The sequence below is a fragment of the Schistocerca piceifrons genome, chromosome 1 (genome assembly GCF_021461385.2).
Source record: "Schistocerca piceifrons isolate TAMUIC-IGC-003096 chromosome 1, iqSchPice1.1, whole genome shotgun sequence".
In the NCBI taxonomy this organism is placed as follows: domain Eukaryota; kingdom Metazoa; phylum Arthropoda; class Insecta; order Orthoptera; family Acrididae; genus Schistocerca; species Schistocerca piceifrons.
In genome coordinates this window covers 1,233,024,148-1,233,039,711 of record NC_060138.1, presented here as the reverse complement: position 1 = coordinate 1,233,039,711, position 15,564 = coordinate 1,233,024,148, and the positions used below count along the sequence as shown (strand labels likewise).

General features: G+C 36.3%; 1 protein-coding gene across 1 annotated transcript in view; it reads right to left on the bottom strand.

The window, feature by feature from the left end:
* Positions 1-15,564, bottom strand: part of LOC124780123 (Down syndrome cell adhesion molecule-like protein Dscam2) — a 372,570-nt gene that overhangs the window by 147,336 nt on the left and 209,670 nt on the right. The window contains exons 12-17 of the mRNA XM_047253757.1: positions 10,502-10,650; positions 5,620-5,830; positions 3,341-3,474; positions 3,141-3,211; positions 1,782-1,886; positions 1,559-1,697 (exon numbers count right to left, since the gene is read on the bottom strand). Coding sequence (XP_047109713.1) covers positions 1,559-1,697; positions 1,782-1,886; positions 3,141-3,211; positions 3,341-3,474; positions 5,620-5,830; positions 10,502-10,650 — 809 coding nt within the window. The remainder of the gene's footprint in view (positions 1-1,558; positions 1,698-1,781; positions 1,887-3,140; positions 3,212-3,340; positions 3,475-5,619; positions 5,831-10,501; positions 10,651-15,564) is intronic.

The following is a 15,564-nucleotide window of genomic DNA, read 5'->3' as shown; positions in this document are numbered from 1 at the left end:
TAACATTTAATTATTACAGAACATATCTAAAGTGACATGTTTGTTATAATTCTTCAATGTGCTGTTGCTCTGAAATGCCATTCTGTCATAACACACAAGTTATAAAATGGAAACAACAAATTACAATGAATTAGGGCGTGAGGGGCGTCATGTGATGGATTTGTTGTTTCAGTTGAAAGCCAGCCAAAAGCTTTTGTGGCTTCCTCAGTATAGTCACTCATCATTCTGCAGTTGTTTTCAAAGCGAAATAGTATGGGTGCAAACTTTTAAGATAAGCAATTGACAATTATTTTCTTATTTTTCTTTTTTGAAATCATACCTAACATTTGCACAGCACGTAACTGCATGCCAAAAAGCAATAAGACTGTGAATATATCTTATTTCAAGTGGGTACAGTTTAAAATTATTATGTGTTTGTAGTTTCTTACATTTGTGTTATACAACAACAAGGAAAGAACTTTCATGTGTTTAACTTTATGAAAATTTATTATTTTACCCTATGTTTCGTAATATCCGTATGCACTATCATGTATCATGTGCCTTTGTTTTGACTTCCAAAACCATGGCAGATGGTTGTTCAATTTGCTTTACTTTGAGATCACGATGTTGCCTCTCTGTGGAATTCTGTCTCTTTGAGAATAATGCATGCATGCACAAATAATTCTTAAACTGTCCAAATGATATTCAGTTACGCTAAACTGCAACATTATGTTGTCTACGTTTCACTCATTAACTATAAAAATTTATTTGTAAGAGCTAATACACATACAAACCAAATCTGACTTTGCACATTGCATCTAATATCACTAAAAACTGCATGTCATATTTGGTTTTTGCAAAAATAAAAATAAAAAAAACAAGAATGACAGCAAAGACATTAAAAAGTATAGTTGTAACAAATGTTTGAGGTATTTAATCCACAAAACAGTTATGTGTTTCCTTTTATAATCATACTGAAACTGTATTGGGCCAAATAATTATGACAAGATATAGTTTGTGTAATTGTAGAACATCTGGAAACTAATATTAAAAAATAAAATTGTTTTACTATTGTTCAAGTTCTAATTCACAAATTTGCAGAAATGTCATCAGTTCTCAATGAAATCAGTCTACAAATCAGAATGTGATTAACACATAATAAACAATCCAGCATATGAATAGTTGCAACATCGTATGAGGATTAAGGAAGCACTGATGGAATATAATTCTCATGTCTATGCAATGAATTCTTAGGTTGATGATAATGAAAAAGGAGATTATATTGAAGTATGAAGCAACTAAAGTTGTATTGAGTGCTTTTTGCAAGTGGTATATCACATGGCTAAATTCAGACAGAAGGACTGAAGGGGACGGAAGAAGAGTGAAGGAAAAGGACTGCAGACATCTAGGAAAAGGGGTAGATTTCAGAAAAGTCACCCAGAACTGCGGGTCAGGGCAGACTTATCATACAGGATGAGAAGGAGTGAAAGTTCTTATGTAAAAATGGTGTTCCATGTCATATTAACCTAAAACTTTCTACAGTATGTGATTTTATAAATGAAAAGTACAATGTTGTAACCTCCTTCTTGCGTTGTGACAGTGAAAGGAGATGATTTTGGTCCATGTCCCACACTGTTGAAGGCTTGAACATAAATGTCATATTTTGTAAATTTCTTCAGTTGTTTCAGTCTTATCTCTGTATTTTGGAGCCCTCTAACCTGCAAATGAAATGGTTAATAAGTATGAAACACTGACTTGAATATTTGGGGTTTTCTTGCTTTTTAACTAAAAAATGTACTAACCGAACTTGTATTTGTGTTGTTGCTATCAGAAAACGAAGCTCCATGAAGACTCCAGTGAACTGTGTATCCCACAATTTCACCATTCCATGTATCTGGTAGTGGTGGCTGTTAAAAATATCAAGGCACTTATTTGGCTTCTAAGAAGAATATTTTATTACAAAGAATGCCTTAAGGTTTTAATTAAAAGAAATAACCAAAGTGATAAAAATACTTGTAAGAACATGAAAGGAGCAGACAGTTTACCAAAAGTACTGGAAACACATTCTTGAACTAATCATTCTCTTATGAATGAAAACACACACAACACTGGTGTAATATTCTACAACATTATTGTAGAATATTACACTGGTGCTGTGTGCGCTTTTATTCATAATGAATGAAATATTCTACCAAGAATTGATGGAAAAGTCAATCAATGTAATAATTCTCAGAAGAAAGTCATTGACTGAGTGATTTTTCTTTGCCTTTCAGTTGTTTGTAACTGGTACTTTGTACAGTTTTTGTGCTATTATAAACATACAGGCATGGCTCATTATGGTCAGAGAATTTCATGTGTACAGTGGGGTAACATATAGAAGTGAATGTCACAATAAGATATGAATAAATTACACTTGTCCTTACCATATGTTTCTACAACAATTCATGGGCTGTATTTAGCCTTTGGAAGTAAAACTTCATTACTGAAAAACAAGGGTTCCCATAACATCCCCCCTGTACCCACAAGCTTTTTTTCATTGTAGATTTCAGATATCCTTTTGTACACATTGCATGCAAGACTGGAGCAAGTTGAAGAATTTTTTTTAAAAATACATAACAATGGTTAACAGTTACCATGAATCAGAAAGACAGTATAAGTTAGTGAACAATAAAGAATACTCATTATCTTAATGAGGCCTATTGTATCACCAACATTGTCTTCCAATAATGATTTTGCTTCAGCTGCACTAAAACTGAATGTTTCGTGTAAGGAACACCCACGGGTAGTCACAAATCTCCATCAGACATCTCCACTCACACACAGAGCATACAGAAAGTTACTTAGAAGTCTTGAAATTATGAGACAAATATTAAGCTTGACACAGATGCTGTCTGGTCAACATATGTGTGTTTTGTGACAGAGGTGCTTGGAAACCGCATCAAAAATCTTGTGCAGTCTGCATTACAGTGGAGAGCAGCTTGGTATTGAGGCTTATGGGGATGGTGTGCCCAGCTACACTAAAAATGGCAATTTCTGCCCAATGAGCTTATTTCAGTGTGTATAGCTACGTCACATGCTGAAATGTTATTTTTATTATGATGTAGGGTTTGGGCTACAGGATTGTCTGAAAACAGTAACAGAAAAATTAAAATTATACATACCTTCCATGTTATAAGCAGTTCATCTGGACCAATGGTTTCTGCTCTCACATCCTGTGGAGGCCCAACTGGAGCTGAAGTTACACAAGTACTTATTGTTTTAGAACTAAGAACAAATTTGAGCACAAATATTTATTGTTCACTTAATATGCAATCTTTTAGGAAATACAAAAGAAGACACAATTAAGAACTGAAAGATTTACCTTCTTCTTGTGTCTTAACAATCAGGGGTTCAGTGAAGATGCTGGCCTCAATAGTATTCATTGCAAGCATTCTTATGTGGTATGTGGTGGCAGGATGCAAATCACTTATTACTGCTGTTTTTATGGAATCTGATCTGAAAATTTAAAACATTTTTCAAAATGATGGACACAAGTTCAGTGTAAGTCTTACCTTAAATGATTAAAGCCATGAATAGCATCTACAGAAAATTACTATATTGTTCTTGAAGTCTGGAGGTATTTCACCTGTCTCATACATCTTGCTCACCAGATGGTACAGTTTTATCATGGCTGGCTCTCCCAGTGGCATCAGTAGTTCTAATGGAATGTTGTCTATTCCCGGGGCCTATTTCAGTGCTCCACCAAATTCTTCGTGCAGTATCATTTCTCCCATTTCATCTTCATCTACATCCTCTTCCATTTCCATAATATTGCCCTCAAGTAAATCGCCCTTGTAGAGATCCTCTATATACTCTTTCCACCTTTCTGCTTTCCCTTCTTTGCTTAGGACTGGTTTTCCATCTGAGCTCTTTATATTCATACTTCTTTAATTTTCCTGTAGGCAGTATCTATCTTACCCCTAGTGATATATGCCTTTACATCGTTACATTTGTCCTCTAGCCATCCTTGCTTAGCCATTTTGCAGTTCCTATCAGCCTTATTTTTGGACATTCGTATTCCTTCTTGCCTGCTTCATTTACTGCATTTTTATATTTTCCCCTTTCATCAATTAAATTCAATTTCTCTTCTGTTACCCAAGGATTTCTACTAGCCCTCATCTTTTTTCCTACTTGATCCTCTGCTGCCTTCACTATTTCATCTCTCAAAGCTACCCAGTCTTCTTCTACTGTATTTCTTTCCCCAGTAACACCTTAGTGAGATGTTTTTTATATTCCTTTCTGGAACAATTTACAGGTCCCTTTGGGTCATTCTCTCTTACACCATACATTTTTAAAGAAGCTTATTTTCTATGGTGTATAACCTTATTGGGAAGGTTCTATAAGTGCAATCATGGTTAAACAAGAACTTTCACTTACAGTGTGATTCAGTGATAAATTTAATATTCTGTGTTTGTTAACAGAACTTACTGAGTTGGCAGGAAAACGGCGTTCCGTGTCGCTGGCTTCTTGCCGCGTGGGCCTGGCTTGCTTGTTGCTGTGTATGGCTCACAAGCATTTCCTAACACAGCTTGCTATGTGTTTGCAGTTGTATGTGCTTTCTGTCTGTGCTCAAGTTGAGAAGTTTATATTATCTGACTTGCACTGTAAATGAATTTTGCTGTTCGCCAAGAGGCCTTTGATTAACTGACTTCACACAGGGAATTTTCCTTGTAATGTTATTACCCTGTTTAATACATATTGTAATGGTGTTCTAAATTTAATAGGCTATTTTCCTAAGTTAAAAATATGTTTTAGATTGTTGTTATTCAGAGTGATCATAACACTCAAATCAGATTTATAGTCAGTGCCTATTTTCTTTCCAAGTTCTTTTTCTCTGTCCTTCTGCTATCATCAATCTTTTGTTTCTGATTTTCTTAATTTTTTTATTGACCAAATGGGATCAAATTCCAATCTCAACTGATCTTTTTTTTCTCTTTAGATTCTGATGCTTCAATTATTCTCTGGTTTCCTTGCCTTGGAATCGTCCATATTTTAATATCTCCTTTATTACGACATTTCTTTCTTTTATGCCTTTATAAATCCTTCTTGTTGTTTTGATTCAGGTGATTGTTGAGTTTCTTATCCGCTGATATTTTAATAGTTGTTTGATTAATCTGGTCCTACTTACTCAGTCCCCAAAAGAACAACACTATGTTACTACTGAGTTGTATTCTGTAGTCCGAGGCCGTCGTGGCCATTAGTGTGAATGTTTGGGCATCTTCGTGGTTGTGTATGTAAATGTGTGTAATTCCACTAGAGAAAAAATAAGAGCTTGAAAGCTAGAGTAAATACTTTTTTCTGTTGCATGTTTTTGTGTGCCATGCATCAGTGAGCTATATGTGAGAAGTTGCTAGTTGCCTTTCCTTTACGTATGTTATAACTGAAGTAGAATTATTGAATTTATTGTAAGGCTACGATTTACTGATAGTGAAGAGAATACTTAAATATCACACGGAAGAAACAGTGGGCTGTAGTGTAATTATCATAATTACAAACACTACGTACATACAAAGAATACGAATTCCAACAGATGAACTTTACCAGTAGCTGTGAATTATTCTTCATGAGCTTCAGTGATGTATGAATGCCATCAATACTCACTTCTTACTTGTAAAATCAGTTCCTGAGGCTGGGACAGAAATGTTGACAGTTCCAGAGTGTTGCCAGTCACTGATAAGACTAGTTCCTCTCTTGTATTGTATTAAATAACTTGTCAAGGCACTATGGCCATCAAATGGAGGTTGCCATGACAAGCGAATAGATCTGCTGTTAACCTCTGTCACTTCCACATCAAGTGGAGGATCAGGTGGTTCTGGAAACATTTATAATGACAAAATAATTTATTTGTGGACATCAGAAATCTGAAAACAGAGCTATTGCAGCAAGCAATCAAAAAATGTTTGATAACCAGAAATAAAGAAGTAAGGGAGAAGTTCATAAATGTAATAGGAACAAAATGTTAATGGTAACAATAACAATGATAATAATAATAATAATAATAATAATACTTTACTAGCTGTTCAGTATTTTCTTATATAATGGGCTTTGTCAATAAGTTCAATTACAGTATAAAGATGGTTATATTCTCATAACAATGTATATATAAATCATATGAATGTAAGTGTAGTACAACAGCACACATTTTGAATTTTATATATTGTTAATTTTACAATAAAAAAGAAAACATTATACAGATTTATATTAAGCGGGCAGTATTCATGTTGATGACACTATGTCATTATCATATACATGTTGATAACACTATGCCATTATCCTAAGCTATTGATACAAATATAGAGCACTCGAAATAGGTCTATTATGCCTATATGTTAGATATTGTTTTTCCAAATTTAGGTCCTACTACAGGCAGAGGTGCCTTTCTCTGTGTTCAAACAGCAAATCTGCCATATTACAATCTTTATATTCATCAACTGAGTAAAATGCTTTACCTTTGAGCCATTGACCCAATGTTAGATACTACTTGTACAATTTTAGGGAGCATATTAAACAGTTCGAGGCCTACATATTTATAACTATTATGTATCTTGGACAATATAGAGTATGGCAGATCAATTGTGTGGTTTCGTCTTGTATTGTGGGTGTGGACAGATGACCTAAGGGGATATTGAGCTATGTTTTCTTTTACGTGTAATAAGCAATAATAGATGTACAAACAAGGAACTGTCATGATGTTAAGTTTTTTGAAATGTTCCCTGCATGTATCCCTAGGAGATAAACCCACTATACATCGAAGAGCTTTTTTTTTTGCCATCTGAAAATTGATATTGAATTGGGAGAATTTCCCCAGAGCAGAAGACCATATGAAAGATGGGGATGGATATAAGCAAAATATGAATGCAGCAGCAACTTTTGGCTGAAGTTATTCCTAAGCTTATAAAGTAGGAACATAGCACATGCAAGTTTAGAACAGACGTATGTGATATGTTTATCCCAGCAAAGTTTCTGGTCAATCATCATTCCTACCAGTTTAATGGACTTATTTTCTTTGTTTGATACCTTCAAATTAAATAAAATTTCCTCAGTTTTTGTTTCATTTATGAATAGGGAGTTTGCACTAAACCAATGAACCGATTTTTCAAATATTATATTATTTTTTTCTCGTACAGATTCAAGAGTCTGTCCTGAATTGATAAAAGTTGTATCGTCCGCATAGAGGACTGTTTTACAGGGTAAATACTGTGGCATATCATTAACATACACTACAAACAGGAAGGGCCCAAGTATGGAGCCCTGTGGCACACCTCTTTTTATTGTTTGTGGGTTTGACAGCTGCCCATTTACACTAAAAAATTGTACTCTGTTGCTTACGTAGGATTCTAATAATTTCAGGGTATCCTCTTCCATACCATAGTGTCTTAATTTCATGATCAAGGTGCTATGAGATACAGTGTCAAATGCTTTACTCAGGTCTAGGAGAGTAATAATAGTAATAATAACCACTGGAGCAACATGAACAAATGAGAAAAAAGCTGGAAGAGTAATGAAAAGAAAGGAAACAATAAGGAAATCAAAATGGAGCTTTTACATATCACAGTTGGTGAAAATGAGGATTAAAAATAAAGTACTTTTAGGGTTTTACAATAAAAATAAGAACTTTCATTGAAGAACAATGAAAATGTTCTTGACCATCATGCAAGTTGCAACTCATTATTAAGTAATTAGCTAAAAACGTTAAACATATATCATTCAGGTTTTCACAGACTTGAAAAATCTGCCTGATCTGATCTATAAGCAGGATAGTCAGACTTATGGACAGTCCTTTCTTCTCATTCTACTATCAGTTATCCACTGAGAAGGACTGATCTAATCCAAATACAACAACCCCACTTCAAACAGCTCTTGGTGTAATTCAGGCACATTGAGGGGAAATTGAAATAATAAAATATCTTTAAGGAAGGGATGTAGTGGAGGTCTAAAAATCCCTTAATAGTAATAAATAAAACAAACAAGCAGTGGTGGCTCACTTACAGGCACGGTGGAGCTGCAGCACTCCGAATTTTCATTTTATATTATGGATAACATTTAATACAATGGCAAAAAGTAAAAGTTAAATCCTTTTGTATGTGTATGTTCTCCTGCCGCTGCTTGGTGAGTAGTTTTTTTATCTATCCATTTACATCATTTAATATAACTAGTTCATCTTTCTTTAATTCTTTTTTTATATTTGTACAATATATAATCCTTAATGCCAGTAGTCATCTCTCAGTTTATGAAAGAGAGAGAAAAATCTTTGTATGGAACTGTTTGCTTCACAGTTCCGGTGGCATGGAGTTTGGCTGTCGTGTATGTGTGCACACAGGAAGTTGCAGACAAGGCTGAGAAGGAGAGAGAGCACTGTCACCACCACAGTGCCGAGCCTGGCATGCAGATCCCCCCCCCCCCCCCTATATATGTGTTGTGCTTAAAATCCTTGCATCATATTCTTGAATGTGATGAAGCATAGAACTGGATTATTGTCCTACTCCCAGTTATTTTGTTTCACTGATTTTTTCCAGTTCTGTTACTTTACAGCTGTTACTCAACAGCTTAAGTTTTCATAGCTGTCTCTTCGTGGGAAAGTCACAGTTAAGGAAAGCTGTCATTCAGCACATGATATTAGAATAATTCAGCCAGAACAAACAACAAGAAAAATATTCATGGCTTTAATTCTGACTGATAGCAATGGAAAAACTGGCTTTGCGGCTGTGAAGTAAAAAAAAAATGCATTATTTTACTTTCTGTATTTGTTGTTTGGATGTGATGTATGGTGCCTAAAAGATGGTTTTCTGAATATAAACAAAATGAAATAAAAACTGAAAAATGTGAGAACTCAAAGAAGCACACTGCTAATGTAGTTTCACTGTCACTTTTAGAAACCACAAGTATAATGAAAAACATTGTGAGACATACACTTTCAATCAATGAGCACGATTTAAAAGCTGAAAAGAACTGTGAAATAATGTCAAAAATAATGGACTGCATTTTCTTTCATGGAAACTTTGACACTCCCTTAGATGGACATAACGGGAAAAAGAATTTAGTAAATCTAGTAGTATCTAGAGGGTTACTAAATTCTGCATCTAAATTCAGAGTTGAAGAAGCACTGAGTAACCATTTGAGTCTTCAATGGTGTTTTCAAGACCATTCAGAATGAGACACTTCACTGCCTGCTACCATTACACCATGAAGGGATAAGAATGGAAATTAGCTTCTTAGTTCGGCTCATGACACAACACATTTCAGAACACATTCAGATGATCCCTGTTTTATGGTACATAATCAATGTAGAAATATTTGAACAGTTTTAGGCATTCTTTATTCCAGAAAATCAAACTGCAGGTGGTATATCAGACTGTATTTCAGGCCATAATGTAAATGGTTAGATAAAAAAATCTACTCACCACATGGTGGCAGGGGAATGTACACACAAAAGGAGTTTAACTTTTACAAGCTTTCGGAGCCAGTACCTCCTTCTTCTGGCAGAAGAGTTGAAGGGGAAGGAATAGGGGCAAAGGAAAGTGACTGGAGAGGTTTAGGGAAAGAGGTACAATTCAGAAAAGTCATCCAGAAACCCGGATAAGGGGAGACTTTTTGGATGGGATGAGAAGGAAAGACTGACTGATCAGCAGCACAGCGTACGGTTAGGCACAGATTCATTTCAGATATGGTAAGCCTGCACTGCAATGCAATCGATCAACAACAGGAATTTCAGCTGTTTGAGGAGAGAGGATTTCATGCCTAGGATTTAGCTTCCCTGCTAGTCTCTTACTATAATAAATGCTTCACACAACTATTTGCATAATTCTTTCTTTTCCTATCATGTTGAATTCAAGGGAAAACTTTTATTGAGCTCCATTCATGTACTGCCTGGAATGGTGAATAATTTCTTTGTGACTGTGCTGATATGATTCTCTCTTTCTTCTTATTCAATATATTGATAGCATGCTTATTTTGTCTTATTTATCTCTTTAACAGGGGAATATTATTAGCAGATCAAACTCTATGATTGAAGTATTTATTCCACTGTTATAATTAAACTGTCAATGCTCTCCAACCATGAACATTAAAAAGAGACTGCCTGATGAAATCAGGATTTAAATTAACATTCCTGCAAGCACCACAGTTATATAGATAACCACTCTTAGTGTTTCATGGGTATATGCTATCACTTTCTGATCTGTGATGGAAGTACTGGCAACCGAATTTATTTGCCTATTCACGGAGGTTCGTAACAAGTTGCCGGTTGTAGTTTCGAATATGTCAGACTCCTAGCATTGTTTGGTTTTTATTTGGTACCTTTTATTACACTTTCATAAGATAGCATCTTAGCATAAAATTAATAAATATCTTTCATAAACGGAAAGCACTGAAATCACATATAATCTGAAAAGTGTACGCGATTAGCTTAGATTAATTTAAAGTGTGCGTTAAATATAATGATTTCAGTAAACCGAAACAAGTGAAGTGCCAAAATTTTACCTACCCTGAATGGCCAGATTGATCAGCAGTTCACCATGCCCAAACATATTGCCAGCTTGGCATGTATATAGCCCTGAGTCCTGCCGATCAGATTGACTGATAACAAGCTGAGACTGTAGCCCTGTGTCAGTCTTCACATCAGCTACACTTGTCCTGTGAATAAGTTAAATAATAATATTCAATTAAATGCTTTTAGTGTGCCATTTTCTGTAACATGACAGACCATTTACAGTATCTGTAAAAGACTGTTTGTTTGTTCAAACTGGTTATATACTTCTGGGTCAAGCAATGCTATTTCACATTTACAGGAATCAGTTACAAAGTTCTTGCCAAGCCTGTGAAAGTCTTTCTTTGTCTAAAAATTGACTCATTTCTTAATGTAACCCTCCTTTATGTCAATGTGCTTGTGTGACATTTTTCCAGATTCCATTCATGAAGGAAGGAAGCTCTGCAAAGTACACATCTAAAGTGGTCCCAACCTCTTCAGTAGACTGAAGCCAGTTTGTAACAACAAATTTCATACTTCCATTCTTTCAGTTTTTCTACTGTGAAGGCATTTTGGTGACCTATTGCGCAGCCATAACTAAAGAAGTATTTTTTTCTTTAACAATTCAGGCCTTTTCATAGGCATTATTTTATCCTGTTGGTGTAGAAGACAAGGATAGTACTCACCAATTATGCATTTATACTTTATATGGTAATCAATACGAAGATTTCCTTGTATATCCTAGGAGAGAAGCCCACTGACTTCCTCCTACTGCTTTGTTTGATGTCTGTTTTCTGGTACACCAAAACAAGAAGAAAGATTTACATTACTCAGTAATTACATAAAGAGACAGTAGTGTAATATCTCAAGGAGGAATTCAGAACATTTAGCTCTGGGGAGCAGCAAGTAGAGGGACTATGGCTCAAGTTTAGAAGTATAATTGACTGACAACTCGATAAATATATATCTAGTAGAACAAGTGACGGTGAATGAATACATTAGGCTGTCACAAGAACAAAGTGTTTAGCAACAGAATCTAAAGATCTCTCTCAAAATCCAAAGAAATTATGCATACATAAAGGTTGTTAGCGGTACCAGAGTTACTGTCATGGATGAGAAAGGAACTGAAACTGAGGGTAGCAAAGAAAAAGCAGAAATGCTGAACACCATTTTCAAATGATCATTTACAAAGGATAATCCAGGAGCATTGCCACAATTTAATTACTGCACCACTGCAAATATGAGTGATGTAGACATTATTGTCAGCTGGAATCACTAAAATTAAATAAGGCTCCAGTGACCAATGCAACCCTAGTCAGATTCTACACAGAATTTGCAACTGAGTTAGTTCCCATTTTAATCATAATAAACTGTAGTTCCTCAAACAAAAACTGTGCCCAGTGGTTGGCCACAAGCAGAGGTATCGCCAATCTATATGAAGGGCAACAAAGTGATCCATAAAACTACCATCCAGTTTCACTGATGTCCATCTGCTGTAGAATCTTTGAATATACAGGTTTCCAAAAAGAATGACCCGATTTTAACTTGTAATAATACTGAGACAAATGTCACTAGGTAACTGAAAAAGCACTAGATGTAATCGGCATGGTCTAGAGTTTCAGAAAAAATCCATTAGATGTCTCTACGAGTGCGTCCTCAATGCCAATGTGCCTCAATGTTGTATAGGGCGTACAGGGCCGTGAGACCAGGCTTTACACGCTTGGCCTCCTGGGTCCCCTGGCTTAACACCTTGTGATTTCTTCCTGTGGGTATATGTTAAACAATGTGTTTAGATTCCTCCCTTATCTTGTGACACTGATGAACTAAAAACCAGAATATCAGCTGCTGTAGCTTCAGTGACAGAAGACACCTTACGCTCAGTTTGGGATGAATTTGGCTATTGGCTAGATGTCATCCGTGCAGCCAATGGCAGACATATTGAACATTTATGATGGGTTTTTATAAACTTCTGTCTTTTCTGAGTAATTCAATATGCAATTTGTTGGTGTTAAGCCCTTCTTCCTAATAAATAATTCTATTTAAAATCACATCATTCTTTTTGGGACACTCTGTATAATGAGTTCTAACATAATGAAGTATCTCTAACAGAATAACCTCCCCCATGTCAACCAGCATGGATTTCACAACATCCATCATGCAAAATCCAGCTTACACTTGTCTCACAGAAGATCCCAAAAGCCACTCATCTGGTGTAGTCAAGTCAATGTAGTTCTTCTTCACTTTTGAAAAGCACTTAATTCAGTACCGCATCAACAATTTCAGTACTACTGAAAAAGGGATATCAAACAAAATTTATCCCTGAAGTGAGGATTTCTCGACAGGAAGAAAACAGAATGTTATCTTGAATGAATTTTTCAGGCATGCCCCTCAGAAGGTTGTTGGGACCCTTGTTGTTCATGTAGTTTATTGATGACCCAGCAGACAATTTTAAAACTAACCACAAACTTTTAAGCAGATGATAAAGTTATCTGTGATGAAGCACTATTTGGAGAAAAACTGGACAAATAGCACAGATATAAAGTCAGGCTGTCAGAAGATTTCAAAGTGGTGTAGAAGTAAGGCCACTAGCTTTAAATGTATATAAATTTAAAGTTTTCCACTTTACCAAATGCAGAAAAGTAGTACCCCAAAACTGAGCTGCAATAGGTCCAGATGAAACTTAGCCTGTAGTACTGTCTGTTATAAATAGTTCTATAGTATGTGTCAATGTTCCGTGTCAACATTTTGTGTACTTGATACGGGAATCATACAAACACACACGCAAACCATACCTGAGTTACAAGTTTGCTTATACTTGGTACAGCAGAGCAGATGTTTGTGGGACACCGTCACCTGATGATGCAACAGTGGTTTATGGCAATGTTATATTGTTACTATTTGATTAAGTACCACACATGTTATGTTATTTCAGCACCTTCAAAGGTATTTTCCAATGCCACAGAAAGAAGTACATAGTTCACTTAAAAAGAACTAAGCCTATATCACAGCTTGACAACTATAAATGTTAAAAGTTAATCAATGAAAAATCCAGGATGGAATGTAACATTATTATGAAAAGGAAAGACTGTCCAATAACCCCTCACCTGGTTGCCTCTCCCATCATGTGCTCCTGCTTGCAGTCTGGCTTCAGCTGCCAGAGAGTTTGGTCATGTGTGTGAGAGTTTCATTTGCATGAGTGTATGTTGTCTATTTTCAACAAAAGGCCTCTTGGTCAAAAGCTCACCTTTTAACAGTCTTTTTGTTGTGTCTATCTTCGACTCAGCATCTTTACTGTATGATAAATAGCAACTATCCTTTTCATAATAATGTTAAAAATTAGTTGCACATATCAGAAAATTTGCCACATTGTCCACAATAATTTAGAGAAAACTGTATCTCAATTCTGAGTATATCTAAGGGGGCCTGTCTGAGCTAGCCAACCTTGTTTATCAGACTGTCTTACTTTTGTCTGTCTACATGCAGGAGTGGAAAGCCAAACATAACAACATCAATGGATTGTAAAATTTATTACCTACTGCCTTGTGCCTAATGTTGCACATTTGAGAATGTGAAAGGTATTGAATTATTACATATTAGCTTAAAGTTATCGAAGCTGGATGTTAGAAGAAAAATAGTCAATGGAACTAACACTTGGTGAGCTTAGTATGCCACCCATTTCCATTCAACATAATGACATATGCAGCAAACATAATTCCTGTGATTTTGAAGGACTTTTCCTGTTTCCACCCCACCCCTCCCCTCAATTTCCTGAGTGGTTGAGCTTCAGAGGTTCAACTGCGTAATTTGCAGATGTCACAGCCTTATTGCCTAAGGGAAAAGATTTGTGCAGCACAATGAGATGATGACCAATTTCATGAGGGAAAGATGTAAGGTGCATAAATAAAATGAAAATGAATGTGAACAAAATGCAGATGGTAGTATGAAGCACTAATGCATGTTACAACCTCACCCTGCCATTTTCCTGCTGGATTTACTGAAGAGTATCACAAAGCACAAGGTTGAATCATAAAGCTTTGCCCCTTTTTTTGTTTTATATAAATTTCAGCTGTAAATGTAAAATCAACATATCCGTTCCCAGCAATGGACCTTTATTAGACCAGCCTGGCCTTATCTACCAGCAGCTCCATGGGACAGTGGTGCTGTCAGTTGCTGCAGATGGTGGTTGTGTATCCATGAAATATGAGCAATGAAATGTTGTTCATTTTCTATGGAGCAAGGGATGAACGCCTATCAAAATCCACAGGGAAATCCATCCCACACACAGGGGAAAATGAGGTGGTGGTGATGAGAGCTTGCAAAAGGCCACAAAGATCTGCTTGACAATGAGCATTCAAGGAGGCCCCATTTGTTGCTGACTGGCAACAACATTTCCTGCATGGACACAATGGTGGAAGTGGATCAGTGTATACATCGCAAGGATATCTTCCAGGAGCTTGGCATTTGTATAGGAGTGTTTACAACATTGTCCAGAGAACCTCAGGGTATGAGAAGGTTTTGCATTGGTGGGTGCTTAAGCAGATGGGTGACATGCTGAAAGGCAAGCAAATGATTGCTTTGCCAAATCATTTGCAATGGTATGCCAATGAGGGTGACAATTTCCTGGACTACACTGTTACTGGCGATGAAACATGGATACTGTATTTCATGCCAGAATCGAAGCAGCGTAGCATGTTGTGGAAACACCCAGGTTTGTCTGTGACAAAAATTTCTGATCAGAGCCATCTGTTAGGAAAGGGATGTCAATGGTCTTCTGGGATCACACTGGAGCACTCCTGATGGATTTCAGGCTGCTAGATGCAATCACCAATGCTGACACTTATTGTTTGATACTGTCATGTCTGTGGGCTGCCATCAGGAAGAAGCACCGACAATTTCATGATGTGGACAACATGTTTATCCTCCATGACACTGTGAGACCACGGGACTGCTGACAATCTGTGGTCTTTTCAGTGAGAGAGTCCCACCATACTGTCCAGACCTCATTCCTTGTGATTACTACGTTTTCAGTTGGCAGAAGAAGTTCCTGGCAGGACAGCGATTCACATGCAGTGATGAAGCCA